Source organism: Neofelis nebulosa, chromosome 6 (genome assembly GCF_028018385.1).
Source record: "Neofelis nebulosa isolate mNeoNeb1 chromosome 6, mNeoNeb1.pri, whole genome shotgun sequence".
In the NCBI taxonomy this organism is placed as follows: domain Eukaryota; kingdom Metazoa; phylum Chordata; class Mammalia; order Carnivora; family Felidae; genus Neofelis; species Neofelis nebulosa.
This window is the reverse complement of record NC_080787.1, coordinates 65,836,387-65,853,372: the sequence shown is the minus strand read 5'-3', so window position 1 is coordinate 65,853,372 and position 16,986 is coordinate 65,836,387. Positions and strand designations below refer to the sequence as shown.

General features: G+C 38.8%; 1 protein-coding gene across 5 annotated transcripts in view; it reads right to left on the bottom strand.

Moving 5' to 3' along the window:
- Window positions 1-16,986, bottom strand: part of ADGRB3 (adhesion G protein-coupled receptor B3) — a 729,921-nt gene that overhangs the window by 344,889 nt on the left and 368,046 nt on the right. For all 5 annotated transcript variants that reach the window (XM_058734363.1, XM_058734362.1, XM_058734364.1 and 2 more), the window contains 2 exons: window positions 4,640-4,708; window positions 841-949 (listed from right to left, as the gene is read on the bottom strand). In XM_058734363.1, coding sequence (XP_058590346.1) covers window positions 841-949; window positions 4,640-4,708 — 178 coding nt within the window. The remainder of the gene's footprint in view (window positions 1-840; window positions 950-4,639; window positions 4,709-16,986) is intronic.

The window sequence follows — 16,986 nt, the reverse complement described above, 5'->3', positions numbered from 1 at the left end:
TCACAGCAATATTATGAAAGGAAGCTTTAAAGAAATGAGAAAACTGTAAATCTATATCAACTCAATGTGTACAATATTTAAGAATACTGTTTTTTTGCTCTTGCCGTTTTTTTGTTTTTTCACTATAGAGAGTAATCTGCCATTTGGTTAACATAACTGCTGTTGGCTCAAAGTAATTGTTACACTATGAAAGTGTGTGCAGGTTTTGCTTCTCTGTGTAATTCTTCCCTATTAGAGACAATTTAAAAGCAATTAAAGGAAGAAATATGTCTTCACTTCTCTGGCATCACAGAATCCACTACAGAGGGACCTGAGAGATCCACTGTGTCCTAGAAGTTACTCAGGAAAACTGCAGCAGCACCAACAGCACCATGACCTTGATCCTTACAGGTATTCCACAACCCATGATGATTCACTACTTCATTGGGAAAGCTAGCTAAAAAGTAACCTGGCATCCTCATCAACAACGTATGAAGATTAGGAAGACTCACTTTTTTAACAAAACACACAATATGTATTATGTATTTTCAACATTAGGTTGGATAGCAATGAATATTTGGCAAATGGAAGAAAAGGACACATAATCTCCTTTATGTATACATGTACAGATAAACACAAGGTAAACGCTATATATGAACCCATGCAAATGTGTGTCTGTCTGTGTATAATGTATATGCAGTTGGGTCTATCTAAAAATCATACACCAAGTATCCATAACACATTACTTACATATACCTGAAGATATGAGCAATGGATATTACACTTAGAAATGTATGGCTCAGATACTTGCAATTTTTTTTTTATTTCAGTAAGATTTTGAGAAACAATCTTATTTCTTACCTACATTTCCAGTCATTAAGTATGAATTCTGAAAGTCCATCATCCCCATTCCAACAATGTGTATAAAATCTTCTATCACCTGCATTAATTCTATAGAGCCAGGATAAATCTACAAAAATAAGCAAGGGTTAGAAGGAATAAAAAGTCTATATAGTAGAATATGTAACAGGAATAACAAAAACTACATAATGAGGTCATAAATGAACTCTGTTTTACTTGAAGAAAATTCTGCACCTGGCAACAGTTGTGTTTTTGAACCACGGGCTGAGAATGATACCAGGTGTCACACGGCAAGAGCTTCGATGGTGATATGATGCAGTGATTAATCTCCCATAAGTCTAAGGAAACTAAAAATATCTAACAGATTGTATACTTGGAAATTGTCTGCCCTTACTTTTGATGGGATCTTTTCCTCACCTAATTATGACATAGAACAAACACTGAAATCTTGAGGCTTTTTGCCTTTTTTTACTTAGCATCTATATGATGGACATTGGAAGAAAACACAATTATTATTGTCATCGTGAAGATATTTACAAACTATTATGTTCATTCAGTCTTGGGAGGGGCATTCACTTCCATAGCTGTAATAGCCATGATATGAATAGCAATGTTAGCAATAATTTCAGGATCATGATAATAGTGATAGTGTTGGTGCTTCCCTTGCATATATACAAAGCAAACCCAACACCATGCCACCTCACGCATTGCAAACAGAGGAGTTTTTCTCCTAAACAATCTGATTCTGGAAATAGTTCATAATGTGTAGGAAGTGAAGGCCATTTAAAAAAAGGTCATATGACTGTTAGTATGCGTAACCCCTAATGCGTATAAAGTCAGCCTGCATTATATAACCACATTAGAGCAGAAAAGTCTTTTGAAGTTAGGTTCATTTCTTTTAGCCATTCAGTACCACTGCCACTTCTAAGCATGAAAAAATTAAGTGGATTAGAGTTGTAGTGGCTTTATCTTTGCAAAGCCTAGTGCAGAAGGGTAAGAGACAGTCTGATTAGCAGAGAAACATACAGTCAGAGCTAGAAGGGGACCAGAGTAGGAGGAAGACACATTGGGCAGGGCGAATAGCAGGTGTGGTGTGTAAAGTCGACTGTGCCCAGCTAAAATGCAGATACTGAGGGTGCATAGTATAGTCACCCACATATATTTAAAGACAAAAACAATGGCTATGACACTTAGAAATCTGTGGTATAGATACTTGTAAATTTTTTTTTAAATTTTTTTAACGTTTTTATTTATTTTTGAGACAGAGAGAGACAGAGCATGAATGGGGGAGGGGCAGAGAGAGAGGGAGACACAGAATCGGAAGTAGGCTCCAGGCTCTGAGCCATCAGCCCAGAGCCCGACGCAGGGCTCGAACTCACAGACTATGAGATCGTGACCTGAGCCGAAGTCGGACGCTTAACCGACTGAGCCACCCAGGCGCCCCGATACTTGTAAATTTTTTAATATTGGAAACATTTGGGGAGAGATGTTCTTTCTTACTAGTTTCCAATCATTAAATATGAATTCTAAGAGTTCATCATCATCATTCCAAAAATCTGCATGAAATTTCCATCAGCTCCAAGCTTTCTGCTACTACTATATTTTTTCTACTATTTTTGTGTAGGTGTATATGATTGTGTGTCATGTAAGGGTAAACACAAATTTAAAATAAGAAGCTTAATTCTCCCTGCTGAAAATGAGAGACTCCCTCTCCCAGCCCCACATCTTTCATTCGCTTTCTTAAAGCATTTGCTTTTGAAAACTAATAATTGATAAATTCTTTCTCTGTCTCTTTGAAATGTATTTAAATGTTTTTAAAAAGCTAAATAGACTCTTACCAGCTTAAAGACCCAGGGATGTCTTTCAGAGAGAGACAGAGGTGATAACAAATAGGACAGGGCCTCTGTCTCAGTTTCTATGTAAATGTAACTTCAGCAGGCACCTTGCTCTAAGTTGTAAAACTACCTTCATGAAGATAGAAAAAGTTTATTTTTTCTTTCTTTGGATAAAGCCAGTTGACTAGCAAGTGGTCACCTCAATTACCAGGTAAATTTGAGATGAACTATGTGTGACAAATGGAGTCCAACCTTTGTGCCACCAACCTGGAGTCTCATTTCCCACGTGGCTGCATTTGAAGGAATACCTTTTAGTAAAAGCTACAAAATAGTTGTTTTTTTTTAAGCTTCAAATAGTTACCTTTAAAAAGTCATTAAAGAGTATCACTACTGAAGAATTTAAAAATAAGGACATAGCTAACTCAAAATCACAAGTAAATAGATGGATTACGGATTCAGGATTTTCCATTGAAGAGAAGTTGTGCTACCATTCATTATTTGTTCAAGTCGGGACCTCACAATAAATAATGTGATCCAATGAATTGCAGTCTTGTTTTTAAAAGGGTATTATATATTTGTTCTAAATATAGCCATAATTAATAGTCTCCAGCATTCTGGAAGGATGTGCTTAGTCTCTGCAGCTGTATTCTAGGGAAAGACACTATTTCCTTACAGTGAGTGAATGAGGCTCTCCTCTAGAAGAAAGCCAAGGACAAATATATAATTCAAACTAGCAGAAAAAGATAAATTCAGGGTCTTAAACTAAGGAGTGATCTTTTTTTTTTTCCTATGGCCAGAAGCACAGAATTTGTACCTGATAATGAGCTAGACCCACACTGGACTATTTTTAGAGTCCCTATCATACAGGAATAAAGGGCATGCTTTGCTCCTGAAGGCCCAGAAGATGATTATAAGGGGAGAAAGGGATAGATGGCTCACTTGAATCTCAGTAAATATTCTTATTTTCAAGATCACATTGTTCTCTTGGAGTTAACAAAAGTCAATCAGAAAACTTAAAGAATTCAAATAGTCAAATTAAATCTCCACAGTATTTTTAAAAACATGTTTATTTTCCCTTTCTTAACCTCTAACCCACTTATTTTTGTAATTTAGAAAAAAAGTGTTATTAACCACACATAAATCAGTATAGCACAAATGGCTTTGAAAGGCATTTTAAAACACTAATTAAATCAATAGGGTCACTTGCTACACTGATCATGCATGGCAGAAAGAGAAAAAAAGCAGAATACAAATTCTCTTATGATAACTCATTTTTACAACTCTTGGCTTTGAATCCAAATGCACATCTGCATGTCTGATCCAGACTCTACATAGTGCTATAGTAAATGTAAATGATTTTCCTTGTCAATACCCCCCAGTTTGGTTTGTAATATGTGCTTTTGGATTTGCTCTTTCTCCCATAGTCTGTAGATAGGACGGACTATGGTTGGTAAGGCATATAGTTATTATGTACTGATGCCTCAATGTTACAAATTACTCAAACCTGTCCAGTGTTTTCACATTCATAATACTCATTCCATTAATTGTTAGGATAGAAGAGATCACTGATTTTCTCTAAAATTAGTATAACGCAACCTAGGATGACTTCTAAGTGTCTAATCAAAGTCTCCTTTTATGTTCTGGGAACAGAAAACTATTAATTTCTTCACATATTAAAACAAAATTTTAAAGTTTATTTATTATTGAGAGACAGAGAGACTCAGAGCGTGAGCAAGGGAGGGGTAGAGAGAGCAGAGACACAGAAGGTGAAGTAGGCTGAGCTGTCAGCACAGAGCTGTCAGCACAGAGTCTCACGCGGGGCTCGAACTCACAAACTGTGAGATCATGACCTGAGCCAAAGTTGATCGCCCAACAACTGAGCCACCCAGGCGGCCCTCTTCACATATTTTTAAAGCTTTCTTTAGCCAACTCTGTTTTAGGTTTTGAAACAGCTCCAATCTTACCTGTTGTGCATCCTCCCATTTTTCCTTGTTTTCTTCATCTAGAAGGTTGCTAACTATTTGAAAGAAGTTCTGCAAATTAAATTAGATAAAGGATTTAATGTTACATGAGAGAATACACTTTTCAAAAACAACCATTCGAACTGATTATGTGGTAAGGATGTACACACTTTGCTGTATTGTTTTATGACCCTAACATATTCTAGAAGAGCTCGGAGGGCCGTTTCTCAGCACCATACTTCTGGGATTTCTATGTAACTTCGCATATATACCTCAGAAGACAACAGAATAGGTAAATTACTTATGTTTACCTATAATTATTTCTTCCATTACAGTCTTTATATTGTATTCTGTCATACCATCAGATAATTATTCCTCACAAGTAAGTTTTCTTCCTTCGGCAGTGAAAATCCCTGTGTGTGTCTAGTTACAAGTTATCCAGTTAACTGTGAACCATGATTGCTAGTTCCACTGCTGTTTTGAAGAACACTGTAGTGAAGACACAGACTGTGGGCAGGGCTGAAGTGTGTGACAGGCTTCCTCATTTGGATCCGGCCTTGCCCTTCCGGGCTATTTTTCTTTGGCTTTTATCACTACGTATTGCAAAGATCACATGGACTTTTCCAAGTACCTAGCAGATAGCACACAGTAAGTGCTCAAGAAATCCTAGCTATTTCAAATAATTATTCTTTATGCTACCTTTTGCCAGCAAGCCAAAATGGAAGAATTGGAAGACACCATAGCACGTTCCTATTCAAGCGCCAAATTCTTGCCATCACCTTTCTGGCCTAACTGCTGAAGACCTACTGGCTTTCCCTTGTCTAGCTGTACCCCCAGTGAGTTTGTGGTTTTCCCTTTCTGTGCAGAGAGGACATTGGGCACTCACTTTTTATTTCTCTCCTAAATAAGGGCAGAGACCAGGGCTCTGTTCAGTTCATCGATATTAGTGCCCATTTCACACATGAGGGATCTCTCGCAGAGAGAGACCTCCCTGTCCTCCCACATGCACTGTGTCTTCTGAACACAGGAGCCAGGAGAGGAAGACCAGAGCGCCTGTTGAAAACGAATAGTGACTTGGGGTCACAGGAACCTTAGAAGTGCAAAGTGAAACCATGACATTTATCTTAAGCTACACACCCTTGGCTGTGTCTTCAGAGCCCATCTCTTCTGCCTGCTTTGTATGTAATTTAGCAGGAGCACTGCCTCATACTGATACATCAGCTCAGGGCAGGACTCCCTTGAGGGGGAAATAATCGACATTTTTTTTTAGCCTTAGCAGCCTTCCTCTCTATTTGAATAAAGAGGTATTTATTCAAATTACAAATAAAGTCACCTGGGTGTTTTTGTAAGAAAAACAAAGCTGCTTCATTTCCTCTTCTCTTGTGTTTTGAAGCTGTGAGTATCTATATTTAAATGTCTTATTTGTGCTAATTATTTTAATAGTTCCTGGTAATCACATGCTTGAAACATGTTTCAAGTCATAACCTCTGCAAAAGTTACAGAATATTTTATGCAACTCTTGAGAAAACTGCAAGTCTGCTTTAGACCTGTTTTCAATTCGTTTAACCTTTTTGTACTACCAGCCATTTTTTCCACTTAAAATTTCCTGGTTGGAGTGATAACATTTTAAGGGCTTAGTTCATTGAGCTGTAACTCTACCTATGGGCAGAAAGAATTAACCTTCCGAGTTCTCCAATTGCCTATGGCTGGTTAACTCAGTAGGGGACATGGTGCTAATGAGGCAAAAGTTGCAGATTTCATCCCTGTACATGCCAGTTAGCTGTGCTGAGGTCCATGACCACAGTCTGTGTCCTGACCCCTGCCAGCTTTCACACAAATGCATGCTGCTGCTAACAAGAGACACCAAAAGGACGGGAAGCAATTTGTGCAAATGCATCTCCATTTCTGAGAAAACATTTCACAAAGCATGTTTTACTGATAGTGGGTCAGTGACTCTGGGCTGTACATGATAGCCAGTGAGCACACACGATTCCTGGATCAAAGTAATGAACTTAGAGTTCAATCTTTTTTCCTAAATTGCCAAAGGGCATATATAAAAAACACAAATTACTAAAATATACATTCAACTAAACAAACATAGAGTATAAGAAATGTTTTTGTATCACCTTCCAAGGCAATAAATTAGACTTTGCTAAATCAGGGGGGAAAAGTAGTACAGAATGAAGTTCTCCTTCTATCTCCCAGTCAATTGGACTGGAAATGATCCCTTGTGAGACCAGGCAGGGCACAGTGAGCTAAGCCTGAAAATCCAAGGAGGGAGAGGAGGGCGCTTACAGGCAGATTGTCTTTCTTACATGCCAGTGTGTCCTTAACACATACAATGCCTTGTCCTTGGCAGGTATTTAATAAAGTCCTAGCTTAAAGGAAATAATGAAGTCACACAGCCACTACATGTCAGCTTCCCTAACAAGGCTCGGGCATCATTCCTTTGAACTGACCCTGCTCTAATCTACCAATTCACTTTGACATTTGCTCAAAGATCAGACTGATAGAACACAGCAGAATCAAACATAACAGTATTTTTTGAAAAGGGGCTTCATAACATTTTAGGCCACTTGATTGAATTTTTGAAAAAAGTATGAAGCAACTTCCATGGCAGCAGATGCACTAGTCACTCGAGTTCTTTAGGAAATCTGCTAATTCTGGTAATCTCTCTCTTTTTTGGGGATATACAGGTCAGGCCATTACGTGAGCTCCTGAGTTGGCATCTAACAGTAGGTTTGTGTTTTGTTTTGTTTTGTTTTTATCAGCCCTGATCTCTATGGCCTAGACTGTTCTGAAAAATTAAGTGTCCTTGGTCGAATCGAAGTTTGGAGTGTGAACTGGGCAGACCAGGTTTAAAACTTTCCCAACATTTATTAACTGTGTGGTTGTAGGCTCATGTGGCCCATCTATGCTTTCTTTCCCTTACACATAAGATAGAGAGGATAATAGCTGCCTGCCAGAGCCATTGTGAAGCTTAGAGCTAATTCTTAGCACAGTATCTGACACATGGTAAGTGCTCAATATATGGTGCCTTTATGATTTTATTCCCTTCATGTTATCTTTTTTATGACCGGTGGCATGATTTGGATTTATGGCCACATTATGGTGAATATGCACCTATAATGCTGCTATAGACTTTCACAACCACTGGCGCTCTCTTCTCTTTTTTATAGCCTCTTTCTCTCCAAGCAGTATATAGAACACAGAGATTATTCATCCCTAACTTCAGGGCCTATCGTTTGTTCTGGAGAAAACTCTCCTTCCTAAGAGATATGCTCTGCTCTGCTGGCGGGGGCGGTGGGGGTGTCAGTATTGTTATTATTGGACACCTACTGTGTGAGAGGCATTGTGCAAATGTTTGTTGGGCACAAAGGTCAGGGGACATAACTTTTCACATATTCCTTGCAGGATGTATTACGAAAATCAGTGCAGTAAATGTCCGTTATAAAGAGAAGCCATAAATGCTTCTGCCACATTCAAAGTGCAAGTCCTAGGGGCACCAGGGTGGCTCAGTCAGTTGAGCGTCCGACTTCAGCTGAGGTCATGATCTCACCCAGTCTGTGGGTTCGAGCCCCATGTACAGCTCTGTGCTGACAGCTCAGAGCCTGGAGCCTGCTTCAGATTCTGTGTCTCCCTCTCTCTCTGCCCCTCCCCTGCTCATGCTCTGTCTCTCTCTGTCAAAAATAAACATTAAAAAAAATTAAAATTAAAAAAAAAATCAAAGTGCAAGTCCTAGATTTGGCCTATGAGACTAAAAGGTTACTCTATTTTATGGAAAGTGGTAAATAATTATTTGTTTTACATCTTATTGGCTTCTGCTTGACAAATTTCTCACGTACCATATAAAATTTTTTATAAATAAACTGAAGCACATCTGAGCATTTAAGTTTTGCTGAATTCCATGTGGGAACAGAATTATAGATTAAGCTAGTGATCTGAGATATCTGAGCTCCAGGAAATGTGTTCTCCTCCTCCTAACCCATCAGCAAAATGCTTGGGCACTGAGAGACAAATACAAGCCCTAAGGAATATATTTAATAATGTAGAACTGAAAGTTTTAAGAAATCACAATGGTCCTGACTAGAAACATAGGAGGACCATAAAAAGGTTTACAGGCTAAACAAGGAGGCAGGGACAAGACATTAGGATAAGGATGCACAGAACAGGATAGGCCATTGATTCCCTAATCTGGAGAGCTGCAAAGACATGTATGATCTAGTCTCTTCTAATGGCTCTAACTCTACCTTAAGCTATCCTGCCTCACAGACTCTATATTCTAGGTTCATCAGACTTCTTCATGTATCCCAAACTCTTTTCTGTTTAGCCTCTGGACCTATATAATGCTGTTCCCTTTCTTTGCCTGCTCTATTTCCTGTTCTTCACTTGAATAACTCTTTCTTGTCCTTCACTTCTGCATTCGTATAAGAGGGCCTATCAGATCTCCACCACTACCACTACACTACAAGATCTGCATCTTTTTTTCCTGATTTTAATCAGTGAACATTTTTATTTTTCATTTACGAATATCTTCATCATTCAAACTTGGCAAAAAATCCATGGACAAAAGAAACAACCAGTTCATAAAAGAAATCAACCATAAAAGTATGATGTAAAAGGAATGGTTATCTAAGGGGCTCTTGTTCTGTGTCCTGACAGTAGGTTTCCCTCAATACGGGGTGAATTTGTATGAGACTCTGGCTCCTCTCCACTTCTACATCCATGCATGAGTGACTCAGCAAAACTGCTATGCATTGACACAATGGTGAACAACTGCACTTCGCCTTACCATAAAAGAGAGGATAGTAATGCAGGTAGTCATCTGGTTGTATAGCACCCACCCACAAATATGCTGACTTATAGTTGCACTTGTAGTTTTGTTTTCAAGTATATCACCATTTTTTTAATTATGATGTACTTGCATGATGATCACTTGAGAGCTTTTTCCTCTACCAGCCTATAATACAGTTGGGATTATTTCTATTTTGTTCACTCTTATGCCCCAGTGCACAGCATAAGCATAAAAAATGTTAATACTCAAATATTTCAAATTGGTTGACTGTGTGCCTACTGTGTATAAGACAATGGGCTAGGCATTGAAAGAATTAAAAAAAAAAAACCAACATAAATGGTCCCTACCTAATTTTCTGCCTCCTTTCCATTTCATCACCCTCCTCTGTCATAAATCGATGCAAGGAGCATCCTCACCATGTCCAGGGAAGGAGATATGACACTTATTTTTACAGATAAAAAAACTGGTTATCTTGAATAAATATGGGATCAAACTCTTCCCATTTAAAATGCATACTGAAGTCATGGGACCATCATAAGCACAGATATATACTTTTTAGAAGTTGTGGGGCCTAATTAATGGAGAGGAAGCAGCTGTCGATATTTGACCCTGGTCCTCAGGTTTAAATTCAGCAACAACCAATGAAGAAGCCTGCCCTTCCAAAAATACATCTCACTCTTTGGTAAACAGAGCAAACCCTCCCTCCTGCTACAGCTGCTACTATCCCACCCCTGGAAGAATACATTTGGTCATAAAAGTGCTGCTTTGTTCAGCAAAAGAACGGCATAAAGAGTTATAAAAATATAACCCAGGCAGCAAAGGACAGGGGGCTTTGCAAGGAAGAAGATTAGGGAAAGGAACTTCAGCAGGTAGCTTTTTCGAAGCCCAAAAGAGCAATCATGAAGATCTAAAGTAGATATGAGAAAGGAACAGTGAGGGAAGACATGGAAAATACTTGAGAAACATGAATGCATCTACTTATTTTTTTATTGAACACCTACTATATACCTGGCTGTTTTCTAAGTGCTGAGAATACCACAGTAAGCAAGGCATATGAAGGCTCCTACTCTCATGGAGCTTACACTGTAGTGGGTAGTGGAAGCCAATAAATAAATAAATAAACAAGATGATTTCAGGTGGTGATATAAAAATAAAATGGTTTATGGGAATAGAGAGTGCCTGGGCGGGGGAGGGGTGTGTGCATGTTTATGCAAGGCTGCTTTGGGTTGAATGTTCAGCAGGAAACACCTTTCTAATGAGGTGACATTTAAGCAGAGAACAACAGAATGTTAAGAAGGAGGTCACCATGGGAAGACCTGAGGAAGAGAGTCCCAAGAAAAAATGGGAAGAGAAAGTACAGCTTCCCTGGGTACAGGGGGCAGTCCAGGTAAGTTTTAATAAACAAAAAGCCATTACAAACTGTAGTAGTCTTAAACGGGGGGGGGGGGTGTTGGGTGGGGTGTAGGAGGGAGAATATTAACACAGAATGGAAAAGATAGGCAAAAGGTCTGATAAAGTGGGACCCTGATTCCAGGCTCTAGTTATATGACATGAGTTTCATGAGAAATAAAAAAAAAAATGTGACTTTGGCTGCTGAGTGGAAAACAAAGTGCCGAAGAGTGAGAAGGAAAATAAGGAGGTCAAAAAGTAGTCTGTCTTGCTTATTGAGGCAGAGATGATGGTAGCTTGGGTTAGGGAAGCAATATTACATGGTGACAGATAGCACAAGAGGGAAAGTACAGTATCAAAGATCAGTCTTTGGCTCCCAGCTCAGGCAATTTAGAATGATGATGCAGTTAGCCACGCTAAATACCAAAGAAGAAATGGCAGTGTTGCAAAAGAAGACAGTCAGCTTCATTTTGTTCAGTGCGGGTATGAAGAGTCTATAATATATCTACGAGAAGAGGACCAGCAGGCTGTTTTAACTACAAGTTGGAAACTTAAAAGGTAAACATTTGTGAATCATTAGTCTTAGTTGAAAACTGGAGGCTTTTGGAAATAAAAAAAAATAAGAAAAGATAACTAGGAATAGAGTGGAAGGGGAAGAAGTCAAGGTTAAAACACTGGTGACAGACTAGAAAGGAAGAGGAATTAAGTAAGAAGGATGAGAGATAAGGAGGTAGGAAGAGAAGCAAGAGTAAAAGATGACAGAATCAAATAAATTCAGAAAGAAGATACTCTACTGGGGAGATTAATCTAGAGAAGACAGATGAAACATTTAATAAGGGTAAAAACCCAAAGAGGGTTCAAGGTGTAGCACAGTACATCTCATGTATTTTTTCAGCCTCTATGCACGTAGCCAATGACATATGCATGTGGGATATACAAAACCATGAACACACCCAGATTATAGGTGAAGGCGTGGATAACGTGTCCAACTTTCTCTGATCTGGCTGTGACTCTACTTCTTAGTCTTCTATTCAAAAAAGCATACAGAAATGAAACTGAGTAACATCATTATACAAATAATCTTCAGTTTGTCATAATGTATTTTTTTAAAAAACTAAACAACCCTTAAAGAGAATATTAACTATTTTTTATAATAGGTAAACAGACAAAATAACACAACTAATAAAATAACACAACTAAAGAGTCATGATACTGTGGTTTAAATCTTTTATCTAGAATATTTACCTAAGCAGCACATCAACTGGCCACTGGCAATGAGAAACTATCAAGGTTTCAGGAAGGCAGGAGATTCTAACCAGGATGCCCTCTGGTAGTTTCTGGGACCAAAATATATAGGGAATATGAGATAAGAAACTAAGCCACTGGAAAGCCAGGGGATGAACGGGGCACAAAAGGATTAGGGTGTCAAGGTCAACAGGTCAGTCGTGGGATCTACAGCAGTCTGGGTGACCTGACTTGGCAAGCTGTGATCAGAAGGTTCCTCCTGCCAGCAGAGCTGGACTCTCCCAGCATGACCACTGCAATCTGCCAGATCCAGAGGAATATAACAGCAGGTTCCTGAAGCAAATATCCCTTAATGTTCACGAGTTTCAGGGGGAAAAAAAAGCCAAAATCTTAAAAAATGCCTTTGTTGTTTTCTTTTTTTTTTTTTTTTCTTCTTTAAGTCACAAATCTCACAGAAACTCTGACTCATTTTGAAAACTACATCAGAACATTGTTCCAGGAACACTGGCTGTCTTTCACACTAATCTCGTTGCTCTGCCATGATGTAAAACAGTTTGGCCTGTGGAGTTTCCGAATAGCTTGGATGGGCAATTTTTTACGCAATGCTACCAGTCTTTCTGGGCCAAGTTTAGGATCAAGTGCTCTAGCAAGAGGTAGAAGGGAGGGGATGCTTTGAGGTGCAGTGGATGGGGGAGGCTAAGGGGAAAGAATCCATCTAAATTTCAGTGCTTTCAGGCATGAGATTGGCACTAGTCTATGATCCTTGTTTAAAAAGGAAAGGTGAGGGGCTCCTGGGTGCCTCAGTTGGTTAAGCATATGACTCGTGGTTTCACCTCAGGTCATGATCTTGCGGTTCCTGGGATGGAGCCCTGTATTGGGCTCTGTGCTGTCAGGTTCTCTCTCTCTTCTCTCTCCTCTCTCTTCCTGTCTCTCTCTCTCTCTCTGCCACTACCCCCCACCAAATAAATAAATAACCTTTATAAATAGGAAAGGTGAAAAAGTTAGTGATACAAATATGATAAAATATGCTAAGTATTATTAACCAGCGGTAGTCTGGTAGAGCAGCCAAAATTATACAAATATAACTCTGTGGTGAAATCATCCTCAGATCCAGACAGGGGCTGCTTCTTAAGAAGCCCAAATTTGGGCAGGCCCGGCTGATACATCAAAGGACCAGTGTGTGTAAGATGCATGCACATATCCTGAGTTTATCCCTGGCAACTCTATAGGTGGCCGCCACAGTAGGTTCTGTCCCGGTGTAAGATCCTGGCACATGCCTCTGCTAAAGGGAAATTCTCAGAGTCTGTCAAGATTCCCTGTTATGGGCTGATCATGTCCACCCCAGATCTGTATGTTGAAGCTCTAACCCCTGGCAGTGTCTCAGAATGTCTCTATATTTAGAGACAGAACATTTCAAGAGGTAATTAAGTTATAATGAGGCTGTTAGGGTGGACCTTAATCCAATCTGATGAAAGTCCTTATAAGAAGAGGAAATCAGGACACACAGAGATATTAGCCTGCACACACAGAGGAAAAGGCTCTGTGAGGTCACAGTGAGAAGGCAGCAATATGCAAGTTGAGGAGACAGGCCTCAGGAGAAACCAAACATGCCAACCGCTTGATCTTGGATTTCCAATCTACAAACTGTAAGAAAATAAAGTTCTATTACTTAAGTCCCCCAGTCTGTGGTATTTGTTATGGCAGCCCTAGCAAACTAATATGTTCCCCAATAATTTTTTAAAAGAAAAATCTTTGGTAATAAAAGGAATCACAATAGGAAAATGCCTATACCTTGTGCTAATGCAAATCTCAGTATTTTCTTAACTGCAAGGGAAATAATGAGAAATTCTGATGGGATAAAACTATTTATCAGATGTTTTATTGCGTTTTTGAAACCCAACTGGAATCATTTATTTCATTACATGGCATTTACTAATTGGTAGGCAGTACTACATATACTCTGGAAACTTCTTTGCCCCCCTTCCTCTTCCCACCTGATTTTTGCACAGACTTTGCACTCTCCTGTGGAGATGGTGAGTTTCCCTCAGCCAGCAGCCACCTTCTAAAGTTTGTTCTTGGTGGGATTTAATCACGTTGACTTGTGAAGCAAGAGTTGTTGCTTAATATCTCACCCATTTAAGGAAATTATTTGGTGTTGAATTTCTTATTTTCACCTTTATAATAAGGGCAGGGTTTAAATACTACCTAGAAAGAGCTGTTAGTTCTACAGGGCTCCCTTTGCCACGCACCATAGGAAATCCTCTCAGGCTGTTAAGCATTGAAAATAGTAGCCGTTTATGACTTGGAGTGATTGTCAGCTGGCAGTTGTGGTCCTGTTCACAACTTGGTTCCCACTGAGCTAGAAATCCTGGTTATTGATGAAAGCCACTTTCTACATCCACCTGCTCTCTATCTTTCAAATGGCCTTGCAATGTCGACTTTAAGGACTGATGCTTCTTTTCTGACTCCTATTTTCCTTGACACATTCTCTGCCCTTCTCCTCTGTGATAAGTGATTAAAAAGTACCCATACTTCCTAGGTGGTGCCACGAGAAACATCTGACCTTCCTTTCTTTGCAAGAGAGAGACCAAAGTACACATGTGTACTGGCAACCCATACCTGTGATGCAGAGATACTTCAGGTTTTTGCTCCATCAGAATTTCACCTTCTCAGATAATAAAGGTAGCTACATTCCTTGAGCTTTTACTATGTGCCATGTACTATGTAAATTTTACATATATAATTTAACTATGAGGTAGGTGATATTACCCCATATGATATGAGGTAGGTGATATTACCCCATATGATGGAAGAGAAAATTAAGTCATAGAGAGGTCAAATAACTTGTCTAGCATCCTATAGCTTGTAAGTGTCATAGCTGTCACCTGAGGTCCAGGATTCTGCCTCCAGGGCAGGCACTCTTAATCATCACACTCTAATGCCTTCCCTAACTCCCCTACTTATGTTCAAGGAAACTATTAATATTTATGATTGCACAGAGTTCTTTGAGCAAAGGATTTCAAGGCACCAGGTTGTGCCTTGAATGCTAAAGCTGTGTCATGATTTCAACCCTAAGAGTCCTTGCTGGATATTATTTAGTCAAAAGAATTTGATTATTTGCACAGATGAGGCTTATCAGTACATGATAGTATTATATTATCATAGTAATAGTTGCTTCCACATTTATCAATCTAGTCTTTTGTATGCAAAAGGTAAAAGTGTCTCACACTGAAACCATGGGAGAAGCAATGCCCAAGATCTCACTGGGTGACCTGCCACTGTTGATGGGCAGCATGAAGCAGGTCCACAGTGTAGCATACATGTTTGCTCATCAAGAGTTTTAGAAGAGAAGATGTTTGACTAATCTGAAATCACTAACTCTACTTTCCATTTAATTCCTTGGTCACTTAACTCTGAAAATTGTATTTAGAATATGGTTTGCATTTAAGAAAGAGACTGGAAGCTGAGGTTTGAGCTCTCTGTTTCATCTCAATGTTTGGGAAATACATTTCTGAAGCCTAGGAGATGTGTTAGATAAACAAGTGACTTTCAGACATTAAGTGGTGACCTGATAGAGGGTTGTGACCAACTTTTCATAACAAAAAAGAAAAAAGAACAGAAAATTCCTGAGTGCATCACACACACTATAGGTAAATATTATTTTGTAAAACTCCGGTTTTCAATTATATATGGAAATGAACTGTATATCCTACGGTGGGTCACAGTCAAAAGAATTTGCAAAACACTGATTTAGATCAACAGAAGTTTTGTTAGGAAACAGATGCCTGGATAGAGATCAGTCCATGCTTTCAGTGAGTTTGAAGGACACAACACATGATGAGTTTTTGTGGATGCCTCCATTCTTTCCAACATTTTCCTTCTTTATTCCCCAAATATAAATTATCTCAAGGGCCTCCCTATCTTTCCATTAAAAGATTACTCATCCTTTTCTGACCCACTGTCATTAAAGCACGTTTTCTTCTTTTCTCACCTCTAGATCACTGCTGTAGCCTCTCCATGGGGTTCTTTCCCCCAATCTTCCTCTGTTCACTAATTTACCTTATCTACCTCTGCCAGATCATCTTTCCAAAAATATCACTTATAAAGAATCAAGTCCAAACCCTTCTCTGGCCTTGACTCTTCTGTCCTTATGATCTGCATTTTCCAACATACAACCTGTTTTCTAGAAACCTTGACCTTTTGAACGTGCCACACTCATGCCGTTTCTATGCCTTTGTTTACACAGTTTGATGACTGTCTCTGTGCTAAGCTTATTTCTCCAATTCTATTTCAAGTCCTAAATCTCCCACAAATTATCTTCTTACTGCTGCACTCCAGATCTCTATGTTTCTAGAACTTCTAGAAATGAAACATACTATACTTACATCTCTCTTCTTCATCACTATAGGCTACTCTCATTCATAAGGTTTTTTTTCCCCATTCCATGATATTGTAAGTGGCTTGAGAACAAGAACATCTTTTACTTTTATATTAAGAGTTATAATACTAGAAATAATGGAATTATGGAGTACCTATGTAATCTGCCAGAAAATATACAAATATTTTTTTGCACGGATTATTATGTATTTAACCTGTATTATTGATAAGCTTCACAACAACCCTGGAAAACAGTTACTGTCAATCTTCTTTTTTCATGGATTCCATATTTGCAAATCAACTACTTGCTAAAATTTATTCGTAACCCCAAAATCAAAACTCATAGTTCTTTTATGGTCATTCACAGACATGTACAGAGTGGGAAAAATTTGGGTCACCCAATGCACATGTAACCAGCTGAGGTCAAACATAGCAATGCTCTGACTTTTTGTTTCAGTCCATATACTATAAACAAGTTCCTTTTTATGGCCAATTTAATGCCCAGGTTGGTTTTGTTTGTTTGTTTCATTGTTTTTAATGCTTT